Source organism: Carya illinoinensis, chromosome 3 (genome assembly GCF_018687715.1).
Source record: "Carya illinoinensis cultivar Pawnee chromosome 3, C.illinoinensisPawnee_v1, whole genome shotgun sequence".
NCBI classification, from domain to species: domain Eukaryota; kingdom Viridiplantae; phylum Streptophyta; class Magnoliopsida; order Fagales; family Juglandaceae; genus Carya; species Carya illinoinensis.
Window position 1 is genome coordinate 40,995,142 of NC_056754.1, and position 17,153 is coordinate 41,012,294.

A 17,153-nucleotide genomic window follows, 5' to 3' on the forward strand; every position below is an offset into this window, starting at 1 on the left:
CGTCTCATAGATTCGGTTGGGATATAAAGTTATAAATCCCTCATCACTATCTAATTGATCCACTTCAACAGACATTTTGCCTTCTTCCTCTCTTTTTGTTTGATTTGTAGGTTCCACCTTCATGCCGAATTGCCGCTTAAGAAACCATGCCCTTTTTTTCCTTTCAGCCAATTAACCAGTGGTCCAGTACAACTTCAGTACAATGAGTGAGTACAATCTAGATTCTAGGCCGCCCATTTTTTTTTTTTTTTACCATTTCACAAGTCCCACCTTGCCACCCATGCATAAAGAAAGACTATAAACAATCATTGAGTCAATTTATTTGAATTAGGTCATGATCTTGTGAAGATCCCTCAAAAGTTATGACATTTGATAATGTGACAAAGTGTAATAGAACAAGAAAAAGATGGAAACACTTAAATATTTAGAACATATTTAACTTTTGGTTTTGTTTGGATTTTAAGGTTTTATTTAAAAAGGGAGAAAAGAGAGATAAAAAGATAAGAATACCATATATCTGTTATCCAAAATTGCTTTATAATTATTAAAATATAACTTAATTTCAAAGTTGTTAATTAGTAGCCTCATATATATATAAAGAGGGAAAAAGAAAACAAAATAATTAGTATTATTTGAAGTTTGTTTATTTGGTGTTTCTAAAGTCAAAAGTGAGTTAGTTGAGTTTCTCCTCTCAAAACCTTATCTTCTTTACAAGTATTAATTCAATTGTTAACATTTCTTTATACAAAGACAGACGTAGTGTCTCGTCAGGTGTGGCTTTCAGAGAACACAAGTCTTCAATTTGGTACGTTCCATAACAAACCATACCAAATGATTCCAGTTTTTCTAGAAAAGTAACACCTAACCTCATACCTTTACCCAATTGCATGCACACCTAGCCAGTTAAGTTAGACTCATGCAAATTAAACCAATCGACGTCCCTCGATTCTAGTCATGAGAGGTAGATCGATCTAGAAATTTATCTTTGAAGAGTACTGAATTATTATTAAAATATATGAATTAGAGATATATGACATATTATATATATTAATAGTTATTAAAGTCTGCATAGATAGATAAGAGTTCTCCTTCTTTAATGAAAAAAAAAAAAATTAATATATTTCTCATTAACTAGCTAGAAGGAAAAGTTTTAGAAAGAACATAACAAAGAGTATAAAAAATATGATAAGTTTGAAGGAGACTCAAAGAAGAATATATAGAAAAAAATTATATCCTATGAGTTTTTTTAATATATAGCTTTTGCATTTTTAAAATTTCCAAAGAAAAAATTTTAAATTCTTAAGAAAATCTCAAATTTTTATCAAATTTGGGGCTACATTTTGAGTTCTATTAAATCAGATTCTATATATTTTTAAGTTTCTTTTTAAAATAATAATAATATTATTATTATTATATGGGATAGATGAGGATTTTTCTCAAAATTCTTGAGGAAATAAATATTTTCTAAATTTTTAAAAAATATTAAATAAGATGGTTCTTTAAAAAATTATTTAATATTTAAAAAATATTAAATATTATATGGGATAGATTTTTTTTTTGGGGTTTTTTTTTTTGTTGGGGGGGGGGGGGGGGCGATTCTAACACTGTACCACGTCGAAAATGATAGTCATACCAAGTGATATCAGCAAATAAATAAAAGATATGCCATGGTTGAGTATTTAATTAACAAGAGTGAAATGTGACATATAAACAGGGATTTTACTGTTCATATATTCCATATGTTTATCATTTATGATATATGTATGATATGTATGCATAAGATCGAGAAGTTAATTTCCATTAATATTTATTTATCTCTATAAAATTGTAGCTGTTTTTGGATTGTAACTAACTAGCTAGGTCATGAAACTACATGAGTAGTACTGTCGTGGATAAACCTCGTGAACTGAGCAGGTTTGGATATCTATGACGACTTCTTCGACCCCTCGTACACGATCCGTAAGTAACTCAACTAATTCATGTTTTTTTTAATCCTTTTTCTTAATTTTGATTAGTTTAATAAATAGCATATGTTATATATTTTGTCATCTGAATAAGAAATCATTGTTTTATTGTCTGACTTAGAAACAAGTTTCAACACCTAAATTAAATAAACTTGATTCAAAACCAATCGAAACCACCCCATTGCTACCCCTAAAAGTTGAAAAAAGGAGATGAACGATACTAGAAAAAATCGTCACTAGTTGGAATTTAGTCTACATATCATGTATATATAGATATGTAGATAGGGTAATTAATTTACTAAAATATTAAAGTTTTCACCCCCAAACTTTCATTTTTTTTATTTTTTATAGTTTTAGCCCCAATTAATGGATTCTGATTTAGCACTTGCCTGATAAAATTATTATTTATGCAGCTAGGTTAGAGAAATTAAGCATCCATCTTAATAATTAATTAACTAGGAAGGTGATGATGATTCAGAGTCATATTGTTTTATATTAAATGTTTGATGAATTAGAGAAGCTCGGCAATTAGCAGGCGGGATCATAAATTTCAATCATGGCAGGTAGGTAGCAAGGTAGACAGTGACTTGCGTCGACTAAACTGCTACATGGTGAACATGATGATGCATGCATGCGTCGATCTGTCTCTCTAAAACCACAAATTCCAGCCAACAGTACTCTTAATTAATCTCTCAATTTTTAATTTACATTCATTTGTTATTATTAATTGGCGTCGGCAGGCATGCATGCATGATTAGTACATCTATTAAATTACTACTCATCATGATGATGATCATCTTCTCGTCTTATATTTTATCTTTTTTAATTACACAAGAAGTAATGATCTATTATGTCTAATTAAGTGGTTTCATATTTCTATATATATACACACATTAACACAATGAAAAACCAGTACTTAAAATGTAATACATCAACTGATATGATTGAGGATAATGATCATGAAAATCGACATTTCTCTTAATTTACTATATATCATTCAATATTGAGTTGTTTGATTTTCAATATATATTATTGTAATTAAGAAAAAAGAATATTTATAATGAGTTATTTGTCATCATCAAAATGATTATTTCTTACTCTATATATATTGAATAATTATATTATTACAAAAAGCAAAAAGTTGGTAAGGAAACAAAGTTTTGCAGACATATATATATGGAAGTACCTAACCCCACGTAATATATATATATATATATATATATAGTACTGCTATATATAAAGAGTGCATGAATAAAACACAAAATGGTCATGGTAATTAAACATGCATGATGTTCTAGAAGGCAGGCCTGCAGGCGGCAAGGGTTCCGAATTACGTACGTACGAGCAGACCAAATATATGTGCGTGCCAAGCCAAGCTAACTCCATCTAAGCCAATTGATGTTGTTGTAGTACGTACTAACCACCGATCTATCGAGTTTATCTATCCTTTTCAGAACAAATGGCTCAGTATATATATATAGATATATATATATATATAGTATTAGCTACTTCAAGCCTGCATGTAATTATTAAGGACGTACTACATTCTTACAGTACGTACGTGTCGTATATGTACGAATAAATTAAGGAGCCATGAGATTAATACATTATAAAAAAAAATAGACTTTTACGATCGATTTATAGCAACGAAAAGATTATTAACAATTAAAATTAGTTGTTAATAGTCTTTTCGTTACTATAAATCAATCATAAAAATCTATTTTTCTTATAATAATACTACGTACCAACCTCTAATAATGCAATATGCATGGCTGGCAGATCAATTAATGGGAGGCAAGAAATACAAAAGCTATATATCTTGCAATGAAGCTAGCTATAAGCTATATTAACATATATATGCTTAAGTTTTCTTCCTTCTACCAAGTCAAATTGTTAAACCAACCTGCACTGTATATTAATTTTAAGGGTTGACAGACTTTTCTTCTAATAAAATTGGTGGAAACTTCTTCAATTTGTCCTTTTTATATTATGTGCAGATAAACAATATACTCTCGAGCTGTTTTATTTTTTTATTTTTTATTTTTAAAGTAAAGAATTCATAACTGTACGTATATACAAATATTAAACGAGATTTTATATGCCGATGTGTTTGATCTTTTTATTTTATTTTTATTTTTATTTTTTTATTAATCTTGTTTTATCCTTATGAGAGCTACAACGAAAAAGAACTACATTCGAAAAGTTACTGACCATTTTGTAATTATCTGTGTTTTACTAATTGGCCAATGATCACATAGTACTTTTTTTGGCACTTGCGTGTCGTTTTATATTGATTTCACCCCGCGTATTGAAAGGCCACCAAACTAAATAAAGTGTACGTTTTCCAAAACCCAAAACGATAGAACGGAGAATCCCGAAGATCAACCTCATCAAGTGTTCTAGGCTTCTAGCTAGCTCCAAAGACCCAAAAAGACAAAAAAGGACAATTTTCGAACCAACATGACTTTCATATAAGGCCAAAGATGCATATATGTTAGATATGGTAGAAAAAAGCTGGCAGTTGGAAGTCGACTTGGAACCAATATGATCTTGAGTTGTTTTCAATATATATATAGGGTCGGGGGCATGCTGCATGGAACCCAAATCCAATTAAGCATTAATGGCATTTGAATGATTTTACGATGAACAACCTAAGCTTGCGGAATATTATTCACGTGAGTTCATTTACCCTAATTTCAAAATCTTCTAATAATACTATATGTGTACATATTCAATAATTTATGGGAAATGTTTTGTCTACTTACACACACGAATACTGATAGGTAAAGAAATTTACACATATACTGACGTAAGTTTAATGTGATCTATTAGATTTTTGTAAAAAAAAATTATTATAAAATATATTTAATATATTACTATTAAACCACGTCAATATGTAAATTTTATTATATAGTATTTATGTAGAGACCGTACCTAACATTTCTCATTATTAATTTATAACTTGCATTAAGCTCTCATAAGTTTTATCGTAATACATATAGACGTCCCCTTGTTTCCCTTCTAAAGTCATGAATTTGGTAGTCAATTATAAATAATGATGGACCAAATACGTACCATGCATAATTAATTTGTAGGTGCATGCAGGGAAAAAGTCAATTCTCTCAATGTTTTATAACCTTTTTATAACCCATAAAAAATATATATTAATGATTATAACAACATCTATGATTGCATCAGTCAAGTTTTATTAATTGGCTTGCTTAAAATATGACATAAAAAATGCAGCCGATCCATTTCAATAATTATATGATCAGCTGCATGCATGCTTGTAAATTTGTAATCTATTCCATATATATATAATAATATATATCTAATAGCTGAAGCATCTTCTTCACTAAAAAAAAATGATCGAGGGGCATCACTCAATGTAACATCTCGCTTTGCAATTTAGGTCTAATAAAGATTATTAATATTTTGACCTTAGATTAATTATCGGAGCGGATTGTTACGCTCAAACAGTAATATTAATCATTAAAACCTAATGATCATACTAAGGAAATGAACATTAATAATGCTTATAAGTCCGGTCTGCTCAAAAGCAAAACTAATTTTATATTCAATTTTCAATAATATTTAAGCCAATTATGCTACTAATGAAAAGGTCGGGAAGTTATAACATTATTATAGTACTGGTTAGGGGTTTGGTTTGGATTAATTGGTCCCTTCATGTAGAAAATGTTTCAAAACGGTCCATGAATTAATACCAATATACATATATACATACATATTAAAAGGGTCTTTCTATCCAAATTATATACTTCTTTAATAAAAATTTTGACATGAATCGTGATACTTACTGATCGTCACGTTATTAATGTCACGTCATGACCAATAATGAAATAAATACATTACTTTCTTTTCAGAAGTTAATCAACATTTTAATAACGGGCCAGCTAGCGTCCACGGACGTGAACTATATTTAACATGCAATCTATACTCCATTGGTTTAAAATTTACAAAAGAATGCAGCTATTATGGTGAAAACACAACACAAATTCATAAGTATTAATCATGCATTATGCGAGGACTCTCGAATCTGATCATCTCCTAATAATATATAGCTTTCAGCCTTTTACCTGATCCAATTATTGAGGAAAATAAGAATACTACGCCCAAAACTTTTTATATATTCAATAATAAACCATCTTTAGATGAATCTGATCATCTTTAAAAATTTAAATATTCCTGCATCGGCCGAGTTTGCTACTAGTGTGTATAATAGCTTTCACCTTCAATTATTATAAAGTAGATCTAACGAATTTCATGAAATCACATCAATTTTATTTATAAATTTTTTGTGTAATCTTTTATATTTGTAGAAGTTCTCTTTTATATATAAAATACTGGAACAAGATTTGTATATTTAGGACTTGTTCCTAACTAGCACTACTCTTAACAAATTAGGCATTCTTTCTTTAGAGTCTAGACCTCCCTTTAGGTAGCATAATACTTGCCGTTGCTTTTTTTTTTATAAAGAAAAATTATAATAAAATGAAAATAAGATGAAAGCGGGTAGTACATATTGTTTTAGTATTATATATGTAAGTACAAGTTTAAACTTGTACGCATAATGTTATTGTTATATAACATCAAATATATGAGATATCCATGGAAGAGAGGAAGTTGCTAGGGTAAAAATGCAATAGGAGCAAGAATCTCAACTACTCTTGAAAGCAAGACAGAGGCAGCAAGGCGTTGAAATCGTGCTGAAGATTGGTTGAGAGGCGTCTGTCTTGTTTTTCTATTTCAACTTTTTCGCTGCTTAATACCATTTCTGCTCACAAACGTGTCAATCAGGCCTAGCTATCTAGCTAGTTTCCACCCCAACTCGCTCTCTCTGTGTAAACGTACGTCAGAGAGAAAATTAAGGATGAAGTTGTCGTCGTCGTCTTTTGGAAGAAGCAGCTCAAAACGGTCCAGTTGTAGCCGGGCATTCGAGTTGCTGGACGTCGACCATGAAGACCGCTCCGGAGGCGGAGTCGTTGGTGGAGCAATGCTGCCGATATTTCTCAACGACCTGAGACGAAACAGTGACCAAGACACGGTGGAAGTCACACTAGAGCTCGACGACGACTCCATTGTCGTCTGCAGCGTTACGCCGACGACGGCCACAGATGAGCCTACGGCAGGGACGTCAGAAGGAGTTTTTGGGAGGAGCCCCTCGGTGACGTCCAGAATCCGCCGGAAATTCCCTTGGCTGAGATCCCCGTCCTTTTCGCGGGCGTCGATGACGTCGGAAACGGAGGAGCATAACAAAATAACAGCTCGCGACGCTCGCAGGATGAAAGCGAGACTTCAACGGACGAGATCGAGCGCACAGCAGGCTCTCAAAGGACTAAGATTTATTAGCAACAGTACCATTAGCGGAGCTTGCGAAGAAGAGTTATGGAGGAAAGTTGAGGCGAGGTTCGAGTCACTAGCCAAGGAAGGCTTGCTTGGTAGAGAAGAATTCGGAGAATGCATAGGTATATAGCTAGCGTAACACGAACACGAAAAGAACTTGTATTATATTTCTATATACATCATATGCTTATATATATTGCCTGTAAGAAGTTGATCATATTCTAACAACGTACAGATACAAATAGAAATGAAATGAAAGCTGAACTAAATAATAAAATGGTCGTTTGGTAGGGATGGGCAGGGAGTCGAAGGAGTTTGCGGTGGGGATATTCGATGCATTGGCGCGGAGGCGGAGACAGAAGATAGCCAATATTACAAAAGAAGAGCTTTACGACTTCTGGTTGCAGATTTCAGACCAGAGTTTCGACGCTCGGCTTCAGATATTCTTTGACATGTAGATCAATGCCTTCTTCGCCTCTCTCATCTCTCACCTTAATTCTCTCTTTCATGCATACACAAACACAAACACACACTTAATTGGCCGCTGATCGATGGAATCCACAAAGTCCAGTCGAGGGGTTTCCTTGCACAGTTCCACCACTTCCCCTGCATTCGGGGGGCCGTATTAGCATTACTCTGGTTTAGCATTTTCCTTTCATATTTACATTTTTTTTATTTTCTTGTTTTTTTATTATCTTGGGTGGGGAAGTGGAAAGAACTTGGGTTCAAACAGCGGGAACCCCCTGCCTTTACTGAGCTCCAATTATGGCACGTTGGAAATTTATCAGTCATGGAGATGGTTTTTTCCTTTTTATACTCTTTTTTTTTTTTTTTTTTTTGGGTGCAGAAGTGCTATTGATGTTTTACGTATAATTAATTATTTTTAAATTATCGTCTTGGATTTTTAATATGACATTAAATGACTGAAAGTTAGTTTTTATTTTTTACTCATTTAATTTCATAATGAAAAAAGCCTGCAATTAAAAGAATTATTTTGAATGAAACTTTAATCCTGATTAATTAGCATTTAAGGAAGACCCCCATGTAATTAGAGACACCAAGCTAAAGACGTGAAATAAATTTTACAGAATTTATTATTTTTTTTTAAAAAAAGCATTAAGTTCAATAAAATTAAAATGTACTGATACAAATGTGTTGGACCCATTTCATGTGTTTCCTTAAGTTGTGTCTCTAGTTTTACGTGTACAACGATTCATTTTAATGCGTTTTTGCAGGGCAGATAGCAACGAGGATGGTAGAATTACAAGGGAGGAAGTACAGGAGGTGAGTATTTATTTTAATTAAAAGGAAAAAAGGAATTACATACACTATGCGTCAATGGTGTGGTGGCATCGCAGATACAATGCTTTCAAAATACTCGTATAATAAAAACAATAGATAATGCATAATTTGCAATTAAAATTTAGAACGACAGTGTCGTAGCATGATGTGTAGTACTTACTAAGCTTCAATTAATGTCTTAATGTCATGTAATTACAGCTTATAATGCTCAGTGCTTCTGCAAACAAACTATCCAAGTTGAAGGAACAGGCCGAAGAATACGCTTCATTGATTATGGAAGAGCTTGATCCAGAAAACCTCGGATACATTGAGGTAAATTCATCCTTTTCCTAAAGCATTAAAACATGCTTTTTTTTTTTTTTTTTTGATAAGTTAAAGCATTAAAACATGCTTATTTGACTCTTTTTGCTGTTCGATCTTTTTACTCAGTTATGGCAGTTGGAAACACTGCTTCTTCAAAGAGACACTTACATGAATTACAGCAGACCACTCAGCACAGCAAGTGTAGGCTGGAGTCAGAACATGGGTTCCTTGAGGCCAAAGAATGTGATGCGAAGAGCAACCGAGACACTCCAGTGTCTCATAATAGAGAATTGGCAGAGGGGTTGGATTTTGTTGTTGTGGCTGTTAACCATGGCAGGCCTCTTCGCCTGGAAATTCAACCAATACAGGAATAGGGCTGCATTTCAGGTCATGGGATATTGCTTGGCGACAGCCAAAGGGGCTGCAGAGACTCTCAAACTCAACATGGCTCTCATCCTCTTACCTGTTTGTCGAAATACCCTGACATGGCTTCGGTCCACAAGAGCCAGGTCCTTTGTCCCCTTTGACGACAACATCAATTTCCACAAGGTATGTAATTGGAATCACCACTGAGTAGCGTGCTGCAAAATGGATAAAAATGGGTTAAAGTTTTTAAATGGAATTTGAAAATATTATAGCATCAGCATACAAAGTTAATGTATCACATTTTAGTGAGGAGAAATGACATTTACCGTCATAGAATTCGCAAGCACCATGCACTCTTTTTTTTTTTTTTAAAAAAAAAAAGTGAATAAATATGAAACCCACATGAAAAATAATAATTTTTTAATGTGTAGATCTCACTCTCTTTTAAAAGGAGCACACGACGCTTGCACAACCCATGTCTATATCTAGCATTACTCTACCAAGAGATTGCAAGTTAATGAAATTTGATCCAGTCTGTTCCTGTATTTAGGGCAATTCAACCAGCAGCAGTAGCCTGCAACCTTAGCAGCTAGACAAACCAAAAGATCTCGAATTTTGTCACCCCAAGTTACACAAAGTTAGTGAAATGAATTTTCATTTGAGTGGTTAATTTACGAAGCCACTTAAAATGTGTCAAATCAGTTGGTGTGACTAAAGATAATAAGATCCAAGATAAGGAGTAGTGTTCCTCATAACTAGCGGGCAAACACTGAATCACATAACAGTTGCACGTAATTTTTGACTTCCCTCTTCATTTTTAACTTGACAGATGATTGCATGTGCTATAGCCATTGGAGTGTTCCTTCATGCAGGAAACCATCTGGCATGTGATTTTCCTCGCCTTGTAAACTCATCTCCAGAAGATTTTGCATTGATATCTACAGATTTCAAAAACAAAAAGCCCACGTACAAAGACCTATTGAGTGGTGTTGAAGGCGTGACTGGGGTTTCTATGGTGGTTTTAATGGCCATCTCCTACATTCTAGCAACAAGTCACTTTCGAAGAAATGTTGTGAGGCTGCCTGCACCATTCAACAGATTGACAGGCTTCAATGCATTTTGGTACTCTCATCACCTTCTCGGCCTTGTTTATGTTTTGCTACTTGTTCATGGAACCTGCCTGTACTTGGCACACCAGTGGAACCAAAAAACGGTACGAACCTTGGAATGAGGATCTTTTAATGTACGAGATGGAAGAAGATTTCTAACCAGTAGTGTTGGAACTGAGTGTTTTGCTAACATTTCAGACTTGGATGTACATCTCTGTTCCATTGCTGCTCTACATAGCAGAGAGGACCGTGCGAACTTGTAGATCAGAGCATTACTCAGTTAAAGTATTGAAGGTAATTGATCAGTTACTTTAAAACTCACCTTATTACATGGGCTGAGGGGAAAGAATTTTCTTTTCTTCCTCACTAACAACTGATATTAGGCTTCTGCAGAATATGATACTGTAGAAAGTCTGTCAACAACTTTTGCAGAAACCCTGAAATTTTGAGACTTTCTTGATCATTGCAGGTTTCGGTGCTGCCAGGAAATGTTTTTAGTTTAATCATGTCGAAGCCTCAGGGATTTAAGTACAAAAGTGGGCAGTACATATTTCTACAATGCCCATTAATCTCCCCATTTGAATGGTTAGGATTGGCTCTGACTCACTTTAACCTTCCTCCTCAGACCTTACATTCCAGCAAAACATTATTGCACTTTTAAGCATTGAATAATCCTTTGTCATTCCAGGCATCCATTTTCCATCACTTCAGCACCAGGAGATGACCACCTAAGTGTTCACATCCGAACGGTTGGAGACTGGACACAAGAATTGAAGCGAGTTTTCACTGAGAGCGATTATTTAACATCTATCAGTAGTCGAGCCAGATTTAGTCTGCTTGGGCAAATGGATCAAAGAGGGTACTGTATTCAAACTATACTTTCCTAGATTGGAATACAAAATACTTAGAAAAATGTCAACTCCACCGAGTATATTGATGCAGCCAACCCAGGTTGCTTGTTGATGGCCCATATGGGGCTCCAGCACAGGACTACAAAAATTATGACGTCTTGCTCCTAGTTGGACTTGGGATTGGAGCTACTCCTTTCATAAGCATCCTTAGAGACCTTCTTCACAATACAAGATTAGAAGAACAACCAGTAGAATTCTACTTCAAGCACATCACTTCTCTTTTCTTTATTTTGTTTTTTCTTCAAGAATTTGACTTTTCACGTGCTGTTGGCCAAGGATTCAAACACGGAAACCAGCAGATCGGATGACAGCCTGAATAGCTTTACTTCTTCAAATTTGACACCAGGTGGAAAGAGGAAGTGGCAGAGGTGTAAAAATGCTCATTTCTACTGGGTTACTAGGGAGCCAGGGTCCTTTGAATGGTTTAAAGGAGTAATGGACGAAGTAGCCGAAATAGATTACAAAGTAATGCATATTACATACATGTAAATAATTAGAAATAAAATCACTTCCCACAACTTCCAGTAATATTCAGCATGGAAGTTTTAATCACTTAGCACCAGAATTAGTTGTGTTTTGAATTATTTCAAATGAGGAGGGAACTAATTGCTGTCTCCCTTCTTACATTTACTGAGACAGGGCCAAATTGAGCTGCACAACTATCTTACCAGTGTTTATGAAGAGTACGACGCGAGGTCAACACTGATCACAATGGTTCAGGCTCTCAACCATGCCAAACATGGGGTCGACATCCTATCCGGAACCCGAGTAAGATTTTTATTACCCTTGCATTGAACATAGTTTTTCCATTAAGCTAACAACTCTACCATCCTGTCACTTGCAAACCAACAGATAATGGACTGCCAAAACTGAAGCTACTATAAATCATGCGTCTAAAAGTTCATATTGATTTGTTGCAGGTAAGGACGCACTTTGCAAGGCCTAATTGGAAAGAAGTGTTCACTAAAATAGCTTCAAAGCATCCATATGCAACAGTAGGTAAAGATACTCTACCAAAACAAAGAATTGTTAATTACATACTGATATGGTATTGTTTGTGAGAACCAAGCAGTTTACACTTGATTGTGGAACCAGGGCCACAGATTAACAAAATAACTTACCTTATTGCCATTTACGCAAATTCAAATCCAAATCTTAATATATGATCCAAATAAGGGGTTTGGATTTTAAAGACCTACATCCGAATACTCCTCCCCATATCCATCCATCCAAATGCGCCATTAAGAAAACCACTAAGTTGACTTTTGGGTTAGGATTGCGTGATATGTTTGGAAAATGATATAGACATAACCCTTTTTACAAGCTTGTTTGAAAATGGAGGACAAAACCCAAGGGGTTGCCTCAAGTGGTAAGAGACTTGGTCTTGGCGGTATGCTCCCCCCAGGTCTAAGGTCTGAGTCATCTTTGGTATAAACAATTTCCAGGGTCCATTAGACTGGAGGAATTTTCCCTTGAATTACCCAAGGTGCATTGGAGGGAAACTCTTTGCCGAGTGCCTATGTGCTCTCGGAATTAGTTAGGACTTTGTTCTCGGACACCTAGTGCTAATAAAAGAAAATAGAGGACATTTTTATAAAATGGCTTGTGAAATGGTTTTGGTTGTGTTTGTATCCTTATTCAACATGTTTTGCACCATACACCACCATTCAAGGGTCTTAAGTAAATCAAAGATTTAAATTGGGCAATAAAAGGGTTATGTTAAATAATTTGAAAAGTGACAAAATTTATGCGCTCTATAAAGTCGTATGTCTTCTTAGATTATGTTATTCATCTAGTCATCAATTAATGTTACCTATAAAAAACAAAACTATCAACTGAGTTGGCCAGTGTTTCCCCAGATTGGCAACCCTCGAATTATGATCAAATGACTCACATAGACCAGAATGGTTTAGACTCTAGGGTACATAAACATGAATTCTCTTCAGGATCTTAAGGTAGAGAATTTTTAATTTGCAGGGGTTTTCTACTGTGGGATGCCAGTTTTGGCCAAGGAGCTGAAGAAACTATCTCGTGAGCTGAGTCACAAGACCTCGACACGTTTTGAGTTTCACAAGGAGTATTTTTGAGATTTAAGGAATCACTACCACCATACCAGATTATTGTTTTCGAATTATCAAAATGACAATATAGGAAAAGATATAGGGTATATGTTATAGTTGCTTACAAGATGTAAATGGAATCTCTCTATGTATTACCAAATTACTAGTTCTGTCCAACACAACAGAGGACTCCATAAACAAGAGAGGAAAAGGAAAATAGTAGATTTCTAGCAGCATCAATGGAAAATTGCTCTCCACCTTCTCTTCTTACCACCATCCCAGAGAAGAGAAAAAAAAAAAAGACTCCGTACTATCACTAATGTATTTTTGAAGAGAGATTGATGGTCTGTCTAGGAGCTGAAAATTCTTATCCTTCTGAGGTAAACAACTAAATTCAGTAGAATAGTTTACATGTAAATCATAACACCGAACATGGCTTAAGATGAAAAGGAATCAATTATCTTTCAATCTCTTGAAGGTTTTGGAAGCCCAATGTTGAATATCAGTGTGAAAATGAATACAATCCCAACGGTAAAGGAAATAGCACAACGCTATGGCACTCCATAGTGATACGACTCTACAACGAGACATACAATAATGCCATTTTTGAAGAGAGAACAGAAAAATAAAAAAAAAAAAGAAACATTTGACAGTTACATTCTAGGTCCAAACGAGAAGAACAAAGCCACTAAACAAATTTCTAGTATATAGTTTAGACAATTGGTTCAACTGACCTAAACTTTTCCAATTTCCATAGTTGGGAAGACATAATAGCTAAAACTTGATGGCCGAATCCAAGCCATATTTGTTTCTGGCTAAATAAATTGCATTAAATGGCTATAACAGACATCAAAACAACCTCACAGTAGACCTTCATGGATTACGATAAAACAAAACAATTGTAAAATGAAAGATGCCTTAATGGTTATTACATCACTCTGCATAAAATTTACTAGGATAACTGCTTAGTTAACGATATATTAACAACCTTCAACCTTCCCACAAATTATTAACTGGTAACAAATAGTATTAATGCTTTTTATTTTTGAGCATTAACAGTTCCTCCAAACTATAGTTTTCCAACATATTACTTGCATATATTACCCAAAAAAATCAATAGTTTTTCAACATATTGACAGAGTGATCGAGCTTAGCAAATTAATAAGAAGTATATACGACTAATTTCAGTTATAACAAAGTTTCCTCGTGAAAAGAGGAATAAATAATTAGAGATAACAAATTGACAAAGTACATTGAAGAAAGAATACCTGGGAGTTTTGGTGGCCAATATAGCAGGAGAAGATAAAGCAGCAGTTCCTCCTCCTCCTCCACCACCATCACCACTCAAACAGGGAGTCTCAGATAAAGGAGAAGAACCTGAAGACCCTTACCTTGTTTGTCTCTTTTAAGATTTTAGGAATCAATTTCTGTAAACGTTGGATCGTTCAAGCTTTCAATCACAACAAAACCAACACAAACGACTCAAGAAGACCGATTCCCACCAACAATTTGGCAAACCCAATAATCGATTCTCGCTGCCAAACTATTGAAGGCTTTTAGGATGGTTTACATGATGGGTATCGACTAGTATAATTAATGGAAGCCTTCAATTAGTTGTCCAAATAGAACGTTTCTACTTTCTCCAAATTTTTCCTCACACGCATATCGACCTGGAAAACAAATTAGACAATAATAATAAAATGGAAAATTGTTATAAAACTAAAAAAAAAAATGATATTGCAAGAGAAAATATTATTATTCAATATTGAAAATATAATACTATATAATTGAACGATACTCATATATATAGAAATACAAAAGTGGTTTATATATAGCTTAAGTCGGTTTGATGGATAAGGCAGTCATACAAATCGGTTTATAACACTCCTCTTTTGGAGGACTATATATAAAGAATATGTCTCATTAAAACTTTGCCGCAAAAAAATCCAGTAGGAAAAAAGCCAATGGTGAAGGAAAAAGAGTACAGTATTTATGTGTACTGTCAAGTATTTTTAGGATTGCCTCATTAAAATCCTGCAAAAGAAAACCCAACGGGAAAAAACTTTAGCGAATGAAAAAGAGTACAATCAGTATTAGTTTTCAAAACATTCACTCTCCCTGAAAAGTGCATTATGATAGGTTTTGAAGTCTTCGCATTATAATGTTCTGCACAATCTTCTTAAATGTTGCAATTGGTAATGCCTTAATGAATAAATCTGTCAAATTATCACTTGACCGTATTTGTTTGACATCAATTTCATATTTTTCTTTAAGTTCATGGGTATAAAAGAATTTATGTGAAATATGTTTAGTTCTGTCATATTTGATTTATGCTCCTCTAATTTGAGTAATACAAGCAGTATTATTTTCGTATAAAATTGTTGAGCTATCATTAATCACAGAAAGACCACACTTTTCTTGAATATGTTGAATCACTGATCTTAACCAAATATATTCTCGACTTGCCTCATGAATTTCAATAATCTCTAAGTGATTTTAAGAGATAGCAAATAGTGTTTGCTTGATAAATCTCCATGATATAGCAGAATTTTCATAAGTAAATACATATCTAGTTTGAGATCTACTTCTGTGTGGATCTGAAAGATAATCTGCATCCGCATATCCAACTATTTGTAGACTTGATCGATATTGATAAAATAATCACATATCAACTGTACCTCGAAGGTAACGAATGACATGTTTAATACCATTATAATGTCTTCGAGTTGGTGCGAAACTATATCTTGCAAGTAAATTAATTGAAAATGCAATATCAAGCCGAGTGTAATTTGTAAGATACATCAGGATTTCCAATTGCACTGAGATAAGGTATTTCAAGACCAAGAGTTTCTTCATCGTCTTCACAAGAATGAAATGAATTTTTCTGCATATCAAGTAATCGAACAATCATTGGAATACTCAGGGGATGAGTTTTGTCCATATAAAAGTGTTTCAAGACTTTCTCTGTATAAGTTGATTGATGAATGATAATTCTATTTTACAAATGCTCGAACTGCAGACTGAGACAAAATTTCGTTTTGCCAAGGTTTTTCATTTCAAATTCATTCTTTAAACATGTAACGATTCTTGTGATCTCTTTAGGAGTTCTAATAAGATTTAGATCATCAACACAAATCGCAATAATAATAAATCTGAATTCTGATTTCTTAATAAAAACGCATGGGTATATTTGATTATTCTCAAATCTTTCTTTCAATAGATATTTGTTAAGGTGTTTATACCACATGCGTCCAGATTGCTTTAACTTATATAAAGATCTTTCAAGTTCTACATATTTCTGGATGTTCTCAGATTAAAAAATTCAAGCATTTTATATACTTAAGGGATTTTCATATATATGTCATGATCTAATGATACCTATAAATATGCAGTGATCACATTCATTAACTGCATATTTAATCTTTTTGTAACTGCCAAGCTAATAAAAAAAACTGAATGTAATTGCATCCATAATAGGAGAATATGTTTCCTCGTAATCAATTCCTGGTTTTTACAGGAAACCTTATGCAACATGTCGTGCTTTGTATCGCACAATTTCATTGCTCTCATTACGCTTACATATAAATACACAATTATATCCAATAGGCATTACACTCTTTGGTATTTGTACAATAGATTCAAAGACCTCTCATTTTGCTAGCAAGTTTAATTCAGCTTCAATAATTGATTTCCATTTTGGTTAATCATTTTTATATCGACATTTTTCAATAGTTCTTGACTCACTTTCTTCATTACTTCTATTAATGTCAAAGG

General features: G+C 33.8%; 1 protein-coding gene and 1 long non-coding RNA gene across 3 annotated transcripts; one reads left to right on the forward strand and one right to left on the reverse strand.

Moving 5' to 3' along the window:
- Positions 1-6,587: 6,587 nt before the first annotated feature.
- On the forward strand, positions 6,588-13,866 carry LOC122304239 (respiratory burst oxidase homolog protein E). 2 transcript variants are annotated; one of them, XM_043116390.1, is made up of 14 exons: positions 6,588-7,450; positions 7,620-7,782; positions 8,564-8,612; positions 8,829-8,942; positions 9,060-9,482; positions 10,129-10,512; positions 10,607-10,702; positions 10,878-10,993; positions 11,097-11,267; positions 11,351-11,507; positions 11,596-11,784; positions 11,959-12,087; positions 12,240-12,314; positions 13,297-13,866. In XM_043116390.1, exons 1-14 carry the CDS (start codon positions 6,856-6,858, stop codon positions 13,336-13,338), a joined length of 2,703 nt encoding a protein of 900 aa, XP_042972324.1. In that variant the 5' UTR covers positions 6,588-6,855; the 3' UTR covers positions 13,339-13,866. The 2 variants fall into 2 exon arrangements, with proteins under 2 accessions (XP_042972324.1, XP_042972323.1); XM_043116389.1 differs by having other exon boundaries at positions 6,589-7,450; positions 12,240-12,318.
- LOC122304240 lies at positions 8,777-15,129 on the reverse strand. The gene is made up of 2 exons (XR_006240970.1): positions 14,648-15,129; positions 8,777-9,514 (listed from the first exon to the last, which is right to left on the reverse strand). It is a non-coding gene; the product is annotated as an uncharacterized LOC122304240 (long non-coding RNA).
- Between the last annotated feature and the right edge of the window lie 2,024 nt (positions 15,130-17,153).